The sequence below is a fragment of the Neltuma alba genome, unplaced genomic scaffold, assembly GCF_004799145.2.
Source record: "Neltuma alba isolate B1F8T4 unplaced genomic scaffold, ASM479914v2 tig00012042_pilon, whole genome shotgun sequence".
NCBI classification, from domain to species: domain Eukaryota; kingdom Viridiplantae; phylum Streptophyta; class Magnoliopsida; order Fabales; family Fabaceae; genus Neltuma; species Neltuma alba.
Genome location: NW_021636607.1, coordinates 78,045 through 92,450, shown reverse-complemented (window position 1 = coordinate 92,450; position 14,406 = coordinate 78,045). Strand labels below are relative to the sequence as shown.

General features: G+C 34.7%; 3 protein-coding genes across 3 annotated transcripts; 1 reads left to right on the top strand and 2 right to left on the bottom strand.

Moving 5' to 3' along the window:
* The first annotated feature begins 664 nt into the window (after positions 1 to 664).
* On the top strand, positions 665 to 2,327 carry LOC114721491 (myb-related protein MYBAS1-like). The gene is made up of 4 exons (XM_028907303.1): positions 665 to 794; positions 1,093 to 1,222; positions 1,422 to 2,076; positions 2,160 to 2,327. The coding sequence occupies exons 1-4, from the start codon at positions 665 to 667 to the stop codon at positions 2,325 to 2,327; spliced, it is 1,083 nt and encodes a 360-aa protein (XP_028763136.1).
* Positions 2,328 to 6,292: 3,965 nt separating this feature from the next.
* On the bottom strand, positions 6,293 to 8,207 carry LOC114721484 (uncharacterized). Its single transcript, XM_028907297.1, has 3 exons — positions 7,925 to 8,207; positions 7,281 to 7,377; positions 6,293 to 6,620 (listed from the first exon to the last, which is right to left on the bottom strand). The coding sequence occupies exons 1-3, from the start codon at positions 8,184 to 8,186 to the stop codon at positions 6,548 to 6,550; spliced, it is 432 nt and encodes a 143-aa protein (XP_028763130.1). The 5' UTR covers positions 8,187 to 8,207; the 3' UTR covers positions 6,293 to 6,547.
* An 800-nt stretch (positions 8,208 to 9,007) lies between these two features.
* Positions 9,008 to 13,398, bottom strand: LOC114721483 (5'-nucleotidase SurE-like). Its single transcript, XM_028907296.1, has 10 exons — positions 13,062 to 13,398; positions 12,737 to 12,831; positions 12,214 to 12,281; positions 12,094 to 12,137; positions 11,841 to 11,918; positions 11,605 to 11,758; positions 10,644 to 10,793; positions 10,406 to 10,516; positions 10,023 to 10,088; positions 9,008 to 9,436 (listed from the first exon to the last, which is right to left on the bottom strand). The coding sequence occupies exons 1-10, from the start codon at positions 13,352 to 13,354 to the stop codon at positions 9,338 to 9,340; spliced, it is 1,158 nt and encodes a 385-aa protein (XP_028763129.1). The 5' UTR covers positions 13,355 to 13,398; the 3' UTR covers positions 9,008 to 9,337.
* Positions 13,399 to 14,406: the final 1,008 nt, after the last annotated feature.

Sequence of the window (14,406 nt, the reverse complement as noted above, 5' to 3'; positions counted from 1 at the left end):
TTAATTAATTACAAGCATTATCATTGGCTATACCTAAAGATGAGTACGCTATAAATCTAGGTAAACTTCTTGAGCCATGATTTCCAAAGAAGGATAGTAAAAAGGTTAATTAATTGAAAAATCACCGCAATGTATTCAAAATAAATTAATGGGACCCACCAGTGTGCATGTGTGACACGTGGACAAAGAAGGCAAAGGCCATTAAAAAGGGTACAAGTGGTGCAGGAGGGGTGACATTGTGACAATGCAGCTTTTATCCCTTGCCACAAACCCTAAGCGGGCCACCTTATGGTACACCCTCCCTCATTAAATTCATTACCCTCTTCTCAGTCTGCCTCACATACGATTCTTTTCCTCACAGTCTTTTTTTCCCCCCTCTTTTTGATATTATATTGTAAGCCCTTCTTCTTCTCTCTCTCACCTAGGGCTCAAAAAAGTGTGAGGAGAGAGAGAGAGGCCCCTCCATCATCTTCTTTTTTAAATACCACCAAAAGTACTCCTCATATATTGTTTTCCAAGGCCTCGTTCTGTACCGTGTAAACCACTAGTTTTCGCTCTGAACTGATCATATCAGAGATCATCATTGTGAGAGAAGTAACAAGAAGAAGAAGAAGAGGTATATAGAGAGAGATCAGGCCAATAGCATCATATCGAATTTGCAGAGATGGGGCATCATTCTTGCTGCAACAAGCAGAAAGTGAAAGAGGGTTATGGTCACCTGAAGAAGATGAAAAGCTTATCAACTACATCACACTTACGGCCATGGTTGCTGGAGCTCTGTCCTAAGCTTGCTGGTACTTACATATCTATATCTCCATCTCTTTTTCATTTCTTCTTTAAATCTCTCTATAATCAAATGTTTTACACATCTCTCTTTTCATCTTCATTTCATACAGTAACTAATAAGTACCTCTCTCTTTAACTGTAAATCTTTCCCTTCTTTTTTCGTTCTCATCTTCATTCATCTTCATCAGAGTATTATATATATAGCTTTTCCGATCTTTAGCTTGCCGCTGGAAATTAAACTTTTTTCTTATGATTAATTCACTGCGATTTTTTGTTCTGACAAATTTTCATGGAATGAACATGAAGGTCTTCAGAGGTGTGGGAAAAGTTGCAGACTTAGATGGATCAATTACCTAAGACCTGATTTGAAACGAGGAAGCTTCTCTTCTCAAGAAGCAGCCCTCATTATAGAGCTTCATAGCATTCTAGGCAACAGGTATGGCTCCTATACATGTCTGCTTCTCTCTTCTCTTTTTTCCCCTCTTTTTCCCCCTTAATTATCTGCAAATGCAAATCATATTGTTCCTACATGTAATTAGATATATGTATATATATTAAATAATTATCAAAAGGTTGCTTTCTTTCTATACTTTTTCTTTATGACAAGTTGATGATGGACATATTGTTTTTGACAGGTGGGCTCAGATTGCCAAGCACCTACCTGGAAGAACTGACAATGAGGTCAAGAACTTCTGGAACTCAAGCATAAAGAAGAAGCTGCTTTCTCATGATATGCTCCCCCTTCTTTTTCCACATTTTCTGATCATTTTCTTCTTCATCATCATCACCATCATCATCATAATGCTCTCCTCTGAAACCTTCTTCCCTTCTTCAAACCCTAATGATCATCTCCTCCTTAACCAGTCTCATCCTCAGCCTGATCATCATCCTCATCATCAGCTATACCATCCCATTACTACTACTCCATCACCAATCCCACAAGCTCTCATTGGTCTCCATCATAAAACTGATGATGTTAAAGCAGACATTGCAATTATGATAATCCCAATGACAATTTCCTTCATGTCCAGCAGAATCCTATATCAGAAACCCACACCACCTAATATTATTATTCCATACTGTGAAGATGGCAATAATAATAATGATAATCATGATACGTGGTCAATGTTGAATGGTCTGAGTCAAGAGAATAATCAAATTACCAAAAGTGATGATCCTCTACTTCATCATCTTGTTGCAGAGAAATTCATGAACCCAGGTTCGATGTTAATGCAGCAATATTGTGATCCGGATGATGAAACTTGGGGGAGTCCATTGTGCCCAAAATCTGTAATAGCTTTGAGGATTATGTGTTGATGAGCAGTAGTAATGCAGTCCCATCATCATCTTCTTATTCACAAGACTTATTACAGGACCCTTCTCTTGCCGGAATCCAGTGTTACCCACCATCATCTCTTTTTTCCCCACAACAAGATCACCATACTTTCTCAGCCAATCAAATGGAGTACATTGATGCAATCCTATCATCGTTGCCGCCCTCCGCCACAAACCCTATTCTTCCATCCAGCTTGGAGCCTTGAGTATAATATATGCATGAGAGAATATAGGAGCTTTTATTTTGTCTATTTAAATACATATGGCCGAATAATATGGGAAATCCGATGTTTCTTGTTTCATTTTCTTGATTTGTGTGTGTGTTTGTTTGTTGTTATATTATTATATATGAACTGATCATTGCCATGCATTTAGCAATGTCTTGAAGTTTTGCGTATATATAAGAGGGGGAAGTGAGAGTTTTGTCCAATGGAAAACCTAGTTTGCTCCTAGGTCAGTATCCTCCTCCATTATCGGTGACATGTCTTAGGTTGTTTCACATGTTTGTCAGCTCAATCGATTAATTTGAATTTTTTTCCCTCGTACTATATACTCCTATGGAATACTCTTCATAGTATGTTTATTTATAATTTATATGCCAATCATGTCCCTTGATGATGTGCACGTACCTGGGGTTGAACAATGTCTGGCTTCAAAGCGCTGTGGTGTGTGTGTGTGTTTGTTTGTCTGTGGCATTAATGGCTGATGACGTTGAACGAAGACAAAAGCCGTACAAAGATACGATGGTCAACTCTTAAGCGCTAGAGGCCAAAGTGTCCTTCACAATGCCACCTAGTAAGGTGCCTAGCCATGGTGCTCTGGCGGCTATATCGCTTTAAAAGTTTAAATATCGACTTTCTCACGTCCCAAATTAATGAATGATTTTGTTTTACATTTTTTGCACTTTTTTAACTTTACTTAGAGTGGTTTCATTCATATATCTTAATCTTGTAAATACATCTTTTTAGTCTGGTAACTATGTTGATCATAGTAATATGTTAGTTATTTAAGAAATGATAATATTAAAATTTTAAATATAAACAAAATATTCACAAATAATAATGTATATTAAGTTTTTTTTATAAAAAAAAATAATGATTAACGCAAAAGTTATTATTTGAGACAAAAATGTATTACGTCAAAAACTGAAAAAATACTTTATACAATAAATGCTGAATTAAATTTTTATATAAATTAAAAGAACAAGAAGTGCCTTAGTCGAAATATTTTTAGTTATAAAGCTTCAAAGTTACTATAGCTTCATTTTTATTTAATGAAAATATTAATTGTTATGTTAGATATTCTTATTTCTTATGCCCCACTTAATTATTTCTATTAATGGAGTTCAAAAAGGCACAAACTTAATTAATATTTTATTAAATCTCTAAATTGAATAGTAAATATTGTGTAAAATTACAAAATTTTCAAAGTGACACTCATCATGTTGAAACTGTACGCTTTGAAAACATTAGTTCAAGCGTTTCTGACCAGAAAGAGAACATCAATTCAAGTGAAACTGTGAAAGTTACCAAGATTCCTCTGGCGTACGTTGGACTTATGATGGACATATATTAATATGTCTCTAAGAATTATGCAAATGATAACTTGTTAGAATTGAGTCCAAGAAAAAAAAGATAACTTGTTTAGAAAAGAAAATTAGAATTATTTTTAAAAATTAGATGAACAAGATCTAGCAGCCTAATATTATAAGTGGGAATTGAATTTGTTGCCCGTCATTTACAAATTACAACAGGGCTTTTGTGTCATTAGTTTACAAGTCATAAAAAAAATTACAATCTCAAATCCTTTAATTTATATAAGAACTATTTGAGAGTAGGATTTGATCCTAAATATAATATCTCAATCTACTTTCTCTTCCAAATCATAATTCATTCTCCATGGTATTCATATTGATTATATATATTGAGAGTTTTCATTGAAAGGTAGTCAAGATGAAAAAGGATACCTTAGGGGTCTATTTATTACAGATAAGTAACTTAACTAATTAATTTATTTAATATTTAAATTAATAAGTAACTTTATATTAGGAAAAAGAGTTAGTAACTTAGTACTACTTTCAATCTTAATTATAAGGCTTCGTTTATAGATTATAAATAAGATTTTATGATTAGGACAGAAGGTATATAATTTACCTCCAGTAATTACCTCCAGTAATTACATTATGTACTGTGAGCTTTTAACTTTTACCCTGAAATAGTTAAATTACTTTTGCACCGTCTAGCTTGCATTTGGTGAGGATAAGTCCTTTCGTTGCGTTTTGCTTTACTTGGAGCTAATGTTGCTTCTAAATTGGTTCAACTTTATGGAAGAGAATAGCAACAAAATGTCACTTCCAGTGTCTCCTGATGGAATAAAGAGTGGTGGGGGTTAGAAGTTGGAAAATTTTCATTTCGACTTTTATAATAATAATAATGCAATTTAGAAAATTCAATTGAAAAGAGAAACTAGAGGAAGACTTGGATGTTGTCATGATGGAAATATTCCACCTTTTTTAATAGAATTAATACTATTAAGTTCTTTTGATCACATTATTTTTCAGTTTCATGAAATTTACATGGACAGGTTAAAACAATTATCTTAAAATAATTGCTGTGTGATTAAAGAGCATAATCGTAAGAGTAGTAAATTATATAGAATAAATATTTACTACTAATTGTACATTACTAGAAAAACACAATATTCCCTAGTTCATGGTGCCATCGACTATCGATCTGGTCAAAATAGTGTGTTGTTCAAAAGCCGAGATTCTCATAATTTAAATAATATTCTTTATTGATTGCAATTATTGTCATAAAAAAGGCAATAAAGAAAAAGATGTAAATGATTTCATTTTCTTAAAAAAAAAGACAATATTTTAATCACATTATATTTGCTAAATTAATTTGTAGCCCCTTTCTATTATTGCTAAATTTTTCATTAAAATAGGAGCAGTGTTATAGCATGCAAAATAATAATGGATAAAAAAAATTCCATGGCAGGTTTGTGGTTGTACATGTTTCTTAATACAATGCATTTGGTCCATTATTATTTTGTATGCTATTTTCTTAAGTTTTTTTCTTTTGTTTCTTAATATATGCTTAAAAAGAGTCAAAGATATTATTATAACACAGCAAAAGAAAATAATTTTAAGAATAAAAAGCAAATTTCAGATTTTGAAAAGTAGACATCATTAACTAAAGCTTTTGTCATAGTCATCAAAGGAGGCCAAAAATTTTTGACCATATTTATCTTATTGAAAAACTATTAAAAGGGTTGTTCTCGCAAATTAATAGTCCGTGAATACACTCTCTTATATGATACAGTTATTAAAAGATAATATAATGGATAATGAAGATCACGTCATTGTAAATCAAAATATGCTGAAATGAGTTAACAAAAAGACTAGATGCGTAGATAATTAACTTTCAATCAGCGGGCAGATGAATAAAAAAGAGAGAAAAGTTACAAATAAATAATAATATTTAAATGAAGTCTTTCAATAAAGGGCATTAGTGTCCCGGTTTTCTAAATAATGGAAGGGCCCATGTTTATGGAAGTGGGGAGTTCTTTGCTTCTTTTCTTTGTCCGTGGAATCTCAGCAACACTTTGCCTCATGACAGAAAGTGGCCTAATTTTGCATCTAAATCAAATCACTCTCTCTGCTTCCATCATCACTCAGAATCTTAAATCAATGTCTTATGGGTCATGTTGGCTGGGGGAATCCCCACTGTTTACTCCCGTCTTTTCTCCTTTGTAAATCAACCTGCACGCAAAAACATGACAAAAGAATAGAACATGGAAACTGTTTCTTCACACTCAACTTTCTTTTCCCCACATTCATCTCACAAAAAATTTCCTTTTTCCACTGTCCCTTTTACACCTTCTGCACAGACATACAATCTTTCTATTACACTCAAGTTCCACCTTTGTACTAATCTATACTAATTTGTTTGTTGCACTACTCCCTCCTTCATATTCCTTGAAGATACCAGATGGGGTTAGCTTACCTTTTTTACCATCTTTGAATATTTATTCTGGCTTCTTGACATTTTTGAGATCTTTTGGTATGTATTTTTAATTTCATGAGATACAGCAGTCACTACACCAAACCAGATCATTTGTACTAATAGGCATGAAAGATGACTAATTGAATTTGAACATGCTCAAAGGCAATCCGTATGTGTTAGGAATACAAGTGGAGATTGACTCAAGAATATTTTGGCATGCTCATTGGGCAATCAACAGATTGTCAAAGGTTGATTCATCACAGATCACCAACGCCCTAGAACCCCCACACTTGGGGGGAAAAAAAGAAGGGCACCAGAGCTAATTCAACTTGTCCTGGTTTGCAGGGTATTTAACATGGAATGCAAGAAAATTCAAAGTAAATCAAAAGATCCAATGCGCTGGAGAAGCATCAGATTGACTATGCTGTAATCCTTGACCTGCCCTTCGCTATTCTTCTAGCAATGACTTTTCGGCCACCCTTGGTTGCCTTGCTGCTCAAGAAGAAAAATAACATGGTGTCATAAACATGTGCACATTACTGTATATGAACCTGTGCTGATGTTTGTACATCAGCCATACAAATTTAACAGATTCTATTTTCTTCTACAATTCTACACCTTAAACTATACATAGAAGGTCAGACAAATCTAAATTTCAGAAACGTAATGTAGCAAGTAGTCCTCCGCCCTAATGGCATGCACTCATTTTGACGGGTCGTGGCCAGAAGTCCAAGCCCATTCGGCCTATCACTCTTTAGTCATAATAAAGCTTCTAGGAAATGGTTGATGACACCCACATTATCTACTGAAGTCTATGAAAATTTCAGAGCAAACACAGTTTAGATATCTATATTCAGTTAAGGCATATGTTTTCTTTCTTCATCGAAGGTTTGATTTCCCACATTATCTTCCATCTGTGTTAGTCTGTATCTGTAGGTCTAACAAGTCAAAGTAAGACATAATTATCGAGAAACAATATGGTTCCTTCTACTTCCCCGTATAATTGTAGTCCTTTACATTAGAATATTTTCAAGTGACGTTACAGTGTGTGCCAGATCTCTACAATTTAACGAGTACGTTAGAGTTTGTTATTCTTGCTATCTTATGATATAAGAAGAATGTAGCCAAAAAGAAAAAACCTGAGTGGCTTACCGGGCAAAAAATCCATGATTTCTCTTTCGCCGTATAAGGCTAGGTTGGAATGTTCTTTTCGGAAATAAGAGCATTGGCTCTTCTGATGAACCAGCCCCTGCAGAACAATGAAAAGAAAAGGAAAAAGAAGAATTCAAATAAAGTCACCTTCTTGGTAATTATCTCCTCATTTCATGACAAATGTTGGCTAGCATGGGAACTTTGAGCGTGTCGTAGTTATCAAATGTGCAAGCAATATTGCTCCTCAATATACACAAGGCAACCCCAAAAAAAAAAAAAAAAAATCCCTCGAGCAACATGTTGATGTTGCCATTATTTAAACAACAAGGACCAAAAAATTTCACCTCGAAATATCCTGATTCCTTGTCAAAAAGTTGTACCTTGCAACTAAATAGAAGCTTTTATTTCTCAAAGTTAATGTTAATTTGATGATTACATAAAGAGGTGAATTATCCAACTAAAATCGAAGCTGCAAGTAATCCAATTAACATATAAAGCAAGAAGGTTACCATAAATTAATCTTTTTAAATTTCAAACTATTTCTTAAAGATAGAAACACATAAAAAAAAAAAAGGCTATCAGATCATTAACATCTCATGCCAATGAAATTTTAAATTTGAAAAACATTCGACGTTAAAATGTACCGTCGGGTAAGAAGAACCGAAGCGAGGGCAGGCCGCAAGGATACACGATGCCACCTGAGGAGAACTCGCTGAGATGTTGGAGTTCGCTATTGGGCATCTCGAAAGAACTAGGGAGCTTGGAGACGGATGGGAATAGCCTGGGAGTGATATCGAGGCTACGAGAAGCAATTTTGTCAGTCGAGTACAGCGCTTGGGGAAGAAATGAATTAGAAACCCGATTGAACATTGAAGTGCCAATTCTGAGAAACGTTTTCGATGCCATTTCGGTATGAAAATCCTCAAGCTTTCCTAAACCCTATTGAGAAGAAGCAGCAGGAAGAAGAAATTGGACCAGAGCAACGTGGTATTCAATTCGGGTCGAACGGTCCGACCCAAAAGAACCGCCGCCGATTTGCCCAGGGATTAAAAAAGACTTTCCAAAGCGGGGATAATTTTGACAAACGTAATTTCATTTCTTTTATTTTTATGCATATATATCCGCAAAAAAAGTGTAAAAATGAAATATAAATTCTAGGCAATAGGCACAATCAAATTATTTGTCATTTTGAATGAGCATACAAAGTCATCCATTTTTCAAGGCAAAAAAAAAATCATCACTTCATACTTAAGAATATATTCAAAAGGGAAATCTCTCGTGGCAGTTATATTTATTATTATTTTAAATTTTTTAATTGATGGCACTTATTAAGCATAAATTGATAAAAATAGTTCACAATGTAAATCATTTAAATAAGAAATATTTTAGAAAGACTGACATACTTTCACAACTAATTTTACTAATTTTTTGAATTTATATAAATTAGTTATCTGGTTTATATTTAAAATCCAAGAAGTATGCTCATTGTCATTAATTATGTTGAATAGTTAGAAAGTTAATTTGGTCCCCAAAACGGCCAAAATATTTAATTCATTTCTATATTTCATATTTATCATTTTTTAAAAATTAATTTATCTAACTCGTCTCACATATAAAAAAAGAAGGGGAGATTAACTATTTCCATCAAAACTATGGAAGCAAATAACTAGAGTTAGGAACCGTCACATATCAAGTGGTTGAATGCTCCAGCCCCAGAGGGAATTCAATAAAAAAGCAAAGAACCAAACTTAGACTACATATTACTACAGTTCCGAAGTTTTACTACAGACTCAAGTTACAACACGCCTATGGCTATGATACTACAAGGAAGCATTTGCTTCACATCAAATGTGACCAAAACGAACTGAAACAATGAAACAAAGGAATCAAAGGGAATAAAACATCAAAAACAGATCAGATCAGTACCGGAATCAAACACACTATTAAATTGGCGTGACTCCCTCTTTCCACTCCATCTTTGCTTTTAAAGGTAAGAAAAAAGAGAAAAAAATATTCATAAAACTCTCAAATGTACACAATCACGCTGAAATTCTACATCATTGTTCTGTGGCAAACACGGCAGAGATCCAATCAGAAGCTGCCATTTGGATGTCAGTCTCAATATGAGGAGAAAGAGAGAGGGGAGTCACAGCAACCTGCTCCTCCAAATCACAGATTTCATAATGAGTCAGAGGCAATACAAAGGAGGCAGAATATTGGATAAAATCAGTCCATTGAGAAAATATAATTATAAAACTGACACAAGAACATGCATGAACATGTCAAGGCAGAGTTTTTGATGGAACACGTTTCTGATCTGTTTACTCATATTTCTTTGTCATTCCTTTGATTGTTTAATCTTGGGAAAATATGAATTTTGGTTTATGACACCTTTTATTAATGATTGATTCACTTCCTTAACTTTGATTCAGAACAACTCAATCTCTGCAGTTTCACCACTCAAAATAAGTTAGTTTTAAAGAAACCACAAGGAATAAGTTTTTTCCGACTCGAGTCAAATTTTAGAGACTGAATTGATAATTAAAACAAAGTTAGGGACTAAGAAATATATTTTCCCTTCCATCTTATACGAACTTATTTCATATAAAGATCCAGTAAGTCACACTATTACTGAGTCACTAACATGCAATGCATAAGACCCACACTAAATTTTTCTGAAAAAATCTTGGTGAAAACTCGAGACAATCCAACCAATGAAGATGAGGCAATGCTCCAACTTACAAATCCACTTTCAAGTGCACGGTAATCGAGGTCCTCATCTATATCTTCGTGCTGCTTACCCAAAAACTGCGTATATAAGTAGAGTATGGCTAAGTTTACTTCTACAAACAGCGTCAAGACATTTCAATGCCATACAGATATCTTTGCTTTTACCATGAGGAAATGAACAAGTTGTATACTTCCAAGAAAGACATTTAAGAGCTACAATTACGCATGCACGGGTGAAAAGATAGCAACCTGAACCATATGTGACTAGGGAAACAAAAACATTTCTACAATAAACTCTTCTTTACGAATTACTATCTTCCGTGTTCAGCATATAAAAAGATATCTTATTTCATTAACAGAATTCTCACAAGATGACATTCTTCCCTTTTATTTACCTCTAGTCTGAAGTACTTCTTTACCCTGTTGAAATCAGGTTTTCCTGCAGCTCCAATAGATTCAACAATCTCCAAATTCTTTTTCTGTGTAGTCAGTCTACGTGCTGCACCCTGAAGCATACCAAGATGAGGAAGGCTAAAATATCAGCATAATAAAATCAACAGATGTACTGAAAGCCCTTCGGATTATACCAGATGGGTAGACGCAACACAACTATTAAATTTTTTTGACACTCACAGCAGCAGAGGCATCTAGGCCGAGCTGTGCAAACTTAAGGCCAAGGCCTTGTTGGTTGTTCAAGAAATGACCAACAGGATATCGACTAGTTGAAACTGCTTGCCAGTTTGCAGTGGATCGTTGAGTACTTTGCTTGGTCAACTTGAAACCCTGCCAATAAAATAACACACCGTCCATGTAAAAAACAAGCTTGCAGAGACAGGAAATAATGAAATGCTTGTGTTTGAACTATAATTGTATCCAATTCCAAGGGACAAAGGTAGCTCGCCATACAGGTCAAACCGTCAAAATAAAGCATGATAAATAGACAAGATAATCAACATGTTTGATTAAAATAATGCAGCCAAAAAAGGAACCCAAGATCTTGAATCTTAAATTCAAGAACAAGATGAACGAGGATAATATATTTGATATAGACTATAGCCCTGCACAAAATAACTATTGAACACCAAATTCACATTAGAACCACAAAACATAAGTTCAAACAATGATGCAGTTTAGTTAATAGCATAAGTTCAAACAACCAAGAGATTCAACGCAGAGATAGAATCACAAATATCCTAAACAATGATGCACAAATATCCTAACACTATACATTTATTGTGGACAGATAATCCAAGGAAACTGCAATATCCTAGCTAAACAGTTCAGAACTCAAACAAGTGCATCACTGATTGTAGCACGGAAAGGAAGTGACTCTGCAAACATTAAATAAATAGAAACAACAATCAATGACAGGAGTCACACAACATTAACTGTTCCTCTAGCATCTAGAACTTGGGTAAGCTAATGCCTTTGCACCTGGGAAAAATAATTAAAAGCACAAACGAAACATCTATATAGAGATTGGATTGGAAGTTGATTATCAAACAAAATTCTCACTCAATATTTTCTATAAGTATCTCTGTAACACGGCAAAATATTTGAATAAATAATCCAAATAACAATCAACTTTCTAAACCTTGTTTCTCAAAGGAGACGCAGGAACTTCTATATCCAGAAAGCAACTTTTGGGAAAAGTTCCGTTCTCAATATCCCTGATAGCTGCATTTATTAATGGTAAACAGATTCCCGCTGCATCCTTGAAATCTGTTTCTTGACTTTCCTCCTCCTTCCTACGTGATATGATGTCAATTCATAACCCTCCAGCAGAAATATTCAGGTCAAACTAGATACAAAAGCAAACCATCAAAGTACCAGTTCAATGATATTGACAATGATGGTACACCGCTTAATGACGCCTCTCTAGCTCCAGCAACAACACCTGAGTAGAACCTGGAGTGTTCTAAAGCATGAGATAAACGTTGGCCTTGGGCATTAATGATATAAGTGTTGAAGATATGTAGAACGCTATAAATGACACCATAAAACAGAATGGAAAGGGGGGGGGGTATGTATCCTCAAACTTGTATTTAAAAAGTTCCTCTATATGCAGTGGCAAATAACTTACATGTGATGACCACAGCTAGATCCCCGGTTGATTCCACTAATAACCTAAAATGCATACCATGTTATATTCTTCAGTATGTTGATTATGGCATAGGCATAATGTTATGATATAAAAACTAACCAGCAAAGGCTTTGACCATGAAAACAATGCCCCAGATAAGGCGAGCGAAACACAGTCCACAGGAGTTCCTGAATAAAGCATAAATTACAAAAAGAATAAGAAATTAGTGCAACTCTGACGTATGAAAAGCCACGACTATGAAACGGCAAACCTGCAAAAAGGTTATGAAACTCTAAAGTATCAGCTCAGCTACGATCAGAAAAAAAATCAATAGTCAGATTTATTTTTCAGTGATGTTGAGGATGATTACGATCATTTTTTTAAAGATCTCTTCGACAACTAGGGTAAGACCAGAAAAGTCACATCAATGCACCCACGAACATGATACATGTAGAATCTCATTAGCACTAAGAGAATGTGACGAATAGCACGTGATCTAACGGAGCTTCAATTCTTCAAAAGGCATGATTTCCGAACAAATTTAACTCCCAGACAAATTAAGCCTGATTGCAGCCTCCTCAAGTCTTTTTGAGACCTAGATGAGGGGAGGGCGAGAAATAGGAGCAAAACGAACATGTCATACCTGAAACCTCAAAGGCCGTGGCACCATCAATTTCAGCAGACCTTGCTTCCACCGTTTCTCTGATAGTTACAGAGTGCCCCGAAACTGATTTGTCCCTAAAGCAACCATTTTATAAACTAACAAATTATAACGATACCCCAGATTAATAACAACGCGAGAGATATGTGGGGATGACAGAAAACATAATGCAAATGCAGAATGAAGCACTAAACCCGGAAGCTGAAATGTATGAGGCAAAAGAGGCATAATAGAAAATATCGATGAACAATCCAACAAAAATCAGAGCACAATGAATAAATCAAGATGGGAAAAAAAAAAAACCCACGATTGAGGAACGCAGACATGAACATTGTAAAGGCCTTCACGAACAAGAGCTTCAACTAAGTAAGTGAGGCCAGGAGACCCAATACCATCACTATTTGTGACCAAGACAATGGGCTTCGAACTATCATTGACTTCCGTGGAATCAGGAACCGAAGATAAAGAAGGTTCGGGAGTTTCAGCATCGTCCTTGGATTTGTCACCCTCATCAGCGCCTTTCCTGCTAAGAAGGACTTCTTGGAGATTGGAAACGAGGCCCGGAGGCATCAAGTTGTTCTTGACAGAAGTAGAACTCATGGGCACAGATTCCTTGAAACGGAAACTGAATTATAATCGCAAGAAAATGAAAGATTCAAAACTGAAACCCTAAGCGAGCAGCAAGAAAGCTGAAAGAAAAACGGAGGAAGAAACGGATATAGATAGATAGAGCGGTGGTAACGGCGTGACGTGGGAAAGTGAAGAGAGACAACCCAAAAGGGAAGAGAAAAGCTTCAAAGTACTGAAACAGAGAGAGGGTGAGATTACTTGTAAAAATGGGATCTTTAGAAGGAAAGAGAAGAAACAGTAATGAAAGAGGTTAGGGGCACAGTTACATGATTTTGAATCTTTCATCTTTTTGTTGAATACAGTTTTCTTTTCTGGCGATCTATCCTTGACCGCCAGCTATTGACAATTGGGACATAATTACTTCGATAATGATTGTATTAGATTACATATCGTGCATGCATAATTGAATTGATGGCATATTCTACAACTTTCTTTTCTTCTTAATTACTGATGATTTAACGGGTAATCTTCCAGCCAGGAAAAAAAGTAATTAATCATTTACTATGTCTAAAGGCTTGTACACACACACCCATCGCAACTTAACTTAATTGATTTAAATCAATGAAAGATATGTGATTTAGTTTTAAATTTAAACAGAAGTGGGTCATAAATTTTATAGTTGTCAGAATAAATGATACTAAAAACTGAATCTAACACTACCATCTTAAAATTTTGGAAAAATGATATAAAGAGAAGTTAAAAATGTAATGTTTTCATTTAGATATTTAAGAAGTCAAAATTTCAAAGCAAAAAAAATGATGTCTAATACTCTTCCGGTCCTAATTATAAGACCCAATTGACTTATTTGAAGAGATTAAGGAAGTAAGTTAAGTTGATTATTTATAATAAATAAGTGTTGTCATTCCTAAAATATCCTTGTTAATGAAGTATATTGGCTAAAACTATCATTATTAGAAGGATTATCATGGAAAAAAATGCATAAATATAAGTAACAAAATGGATTGGGGTCTTATAATTAGGACCAAATAAAAAGTCAAATGGGGTCTTATAATAAGGACCGG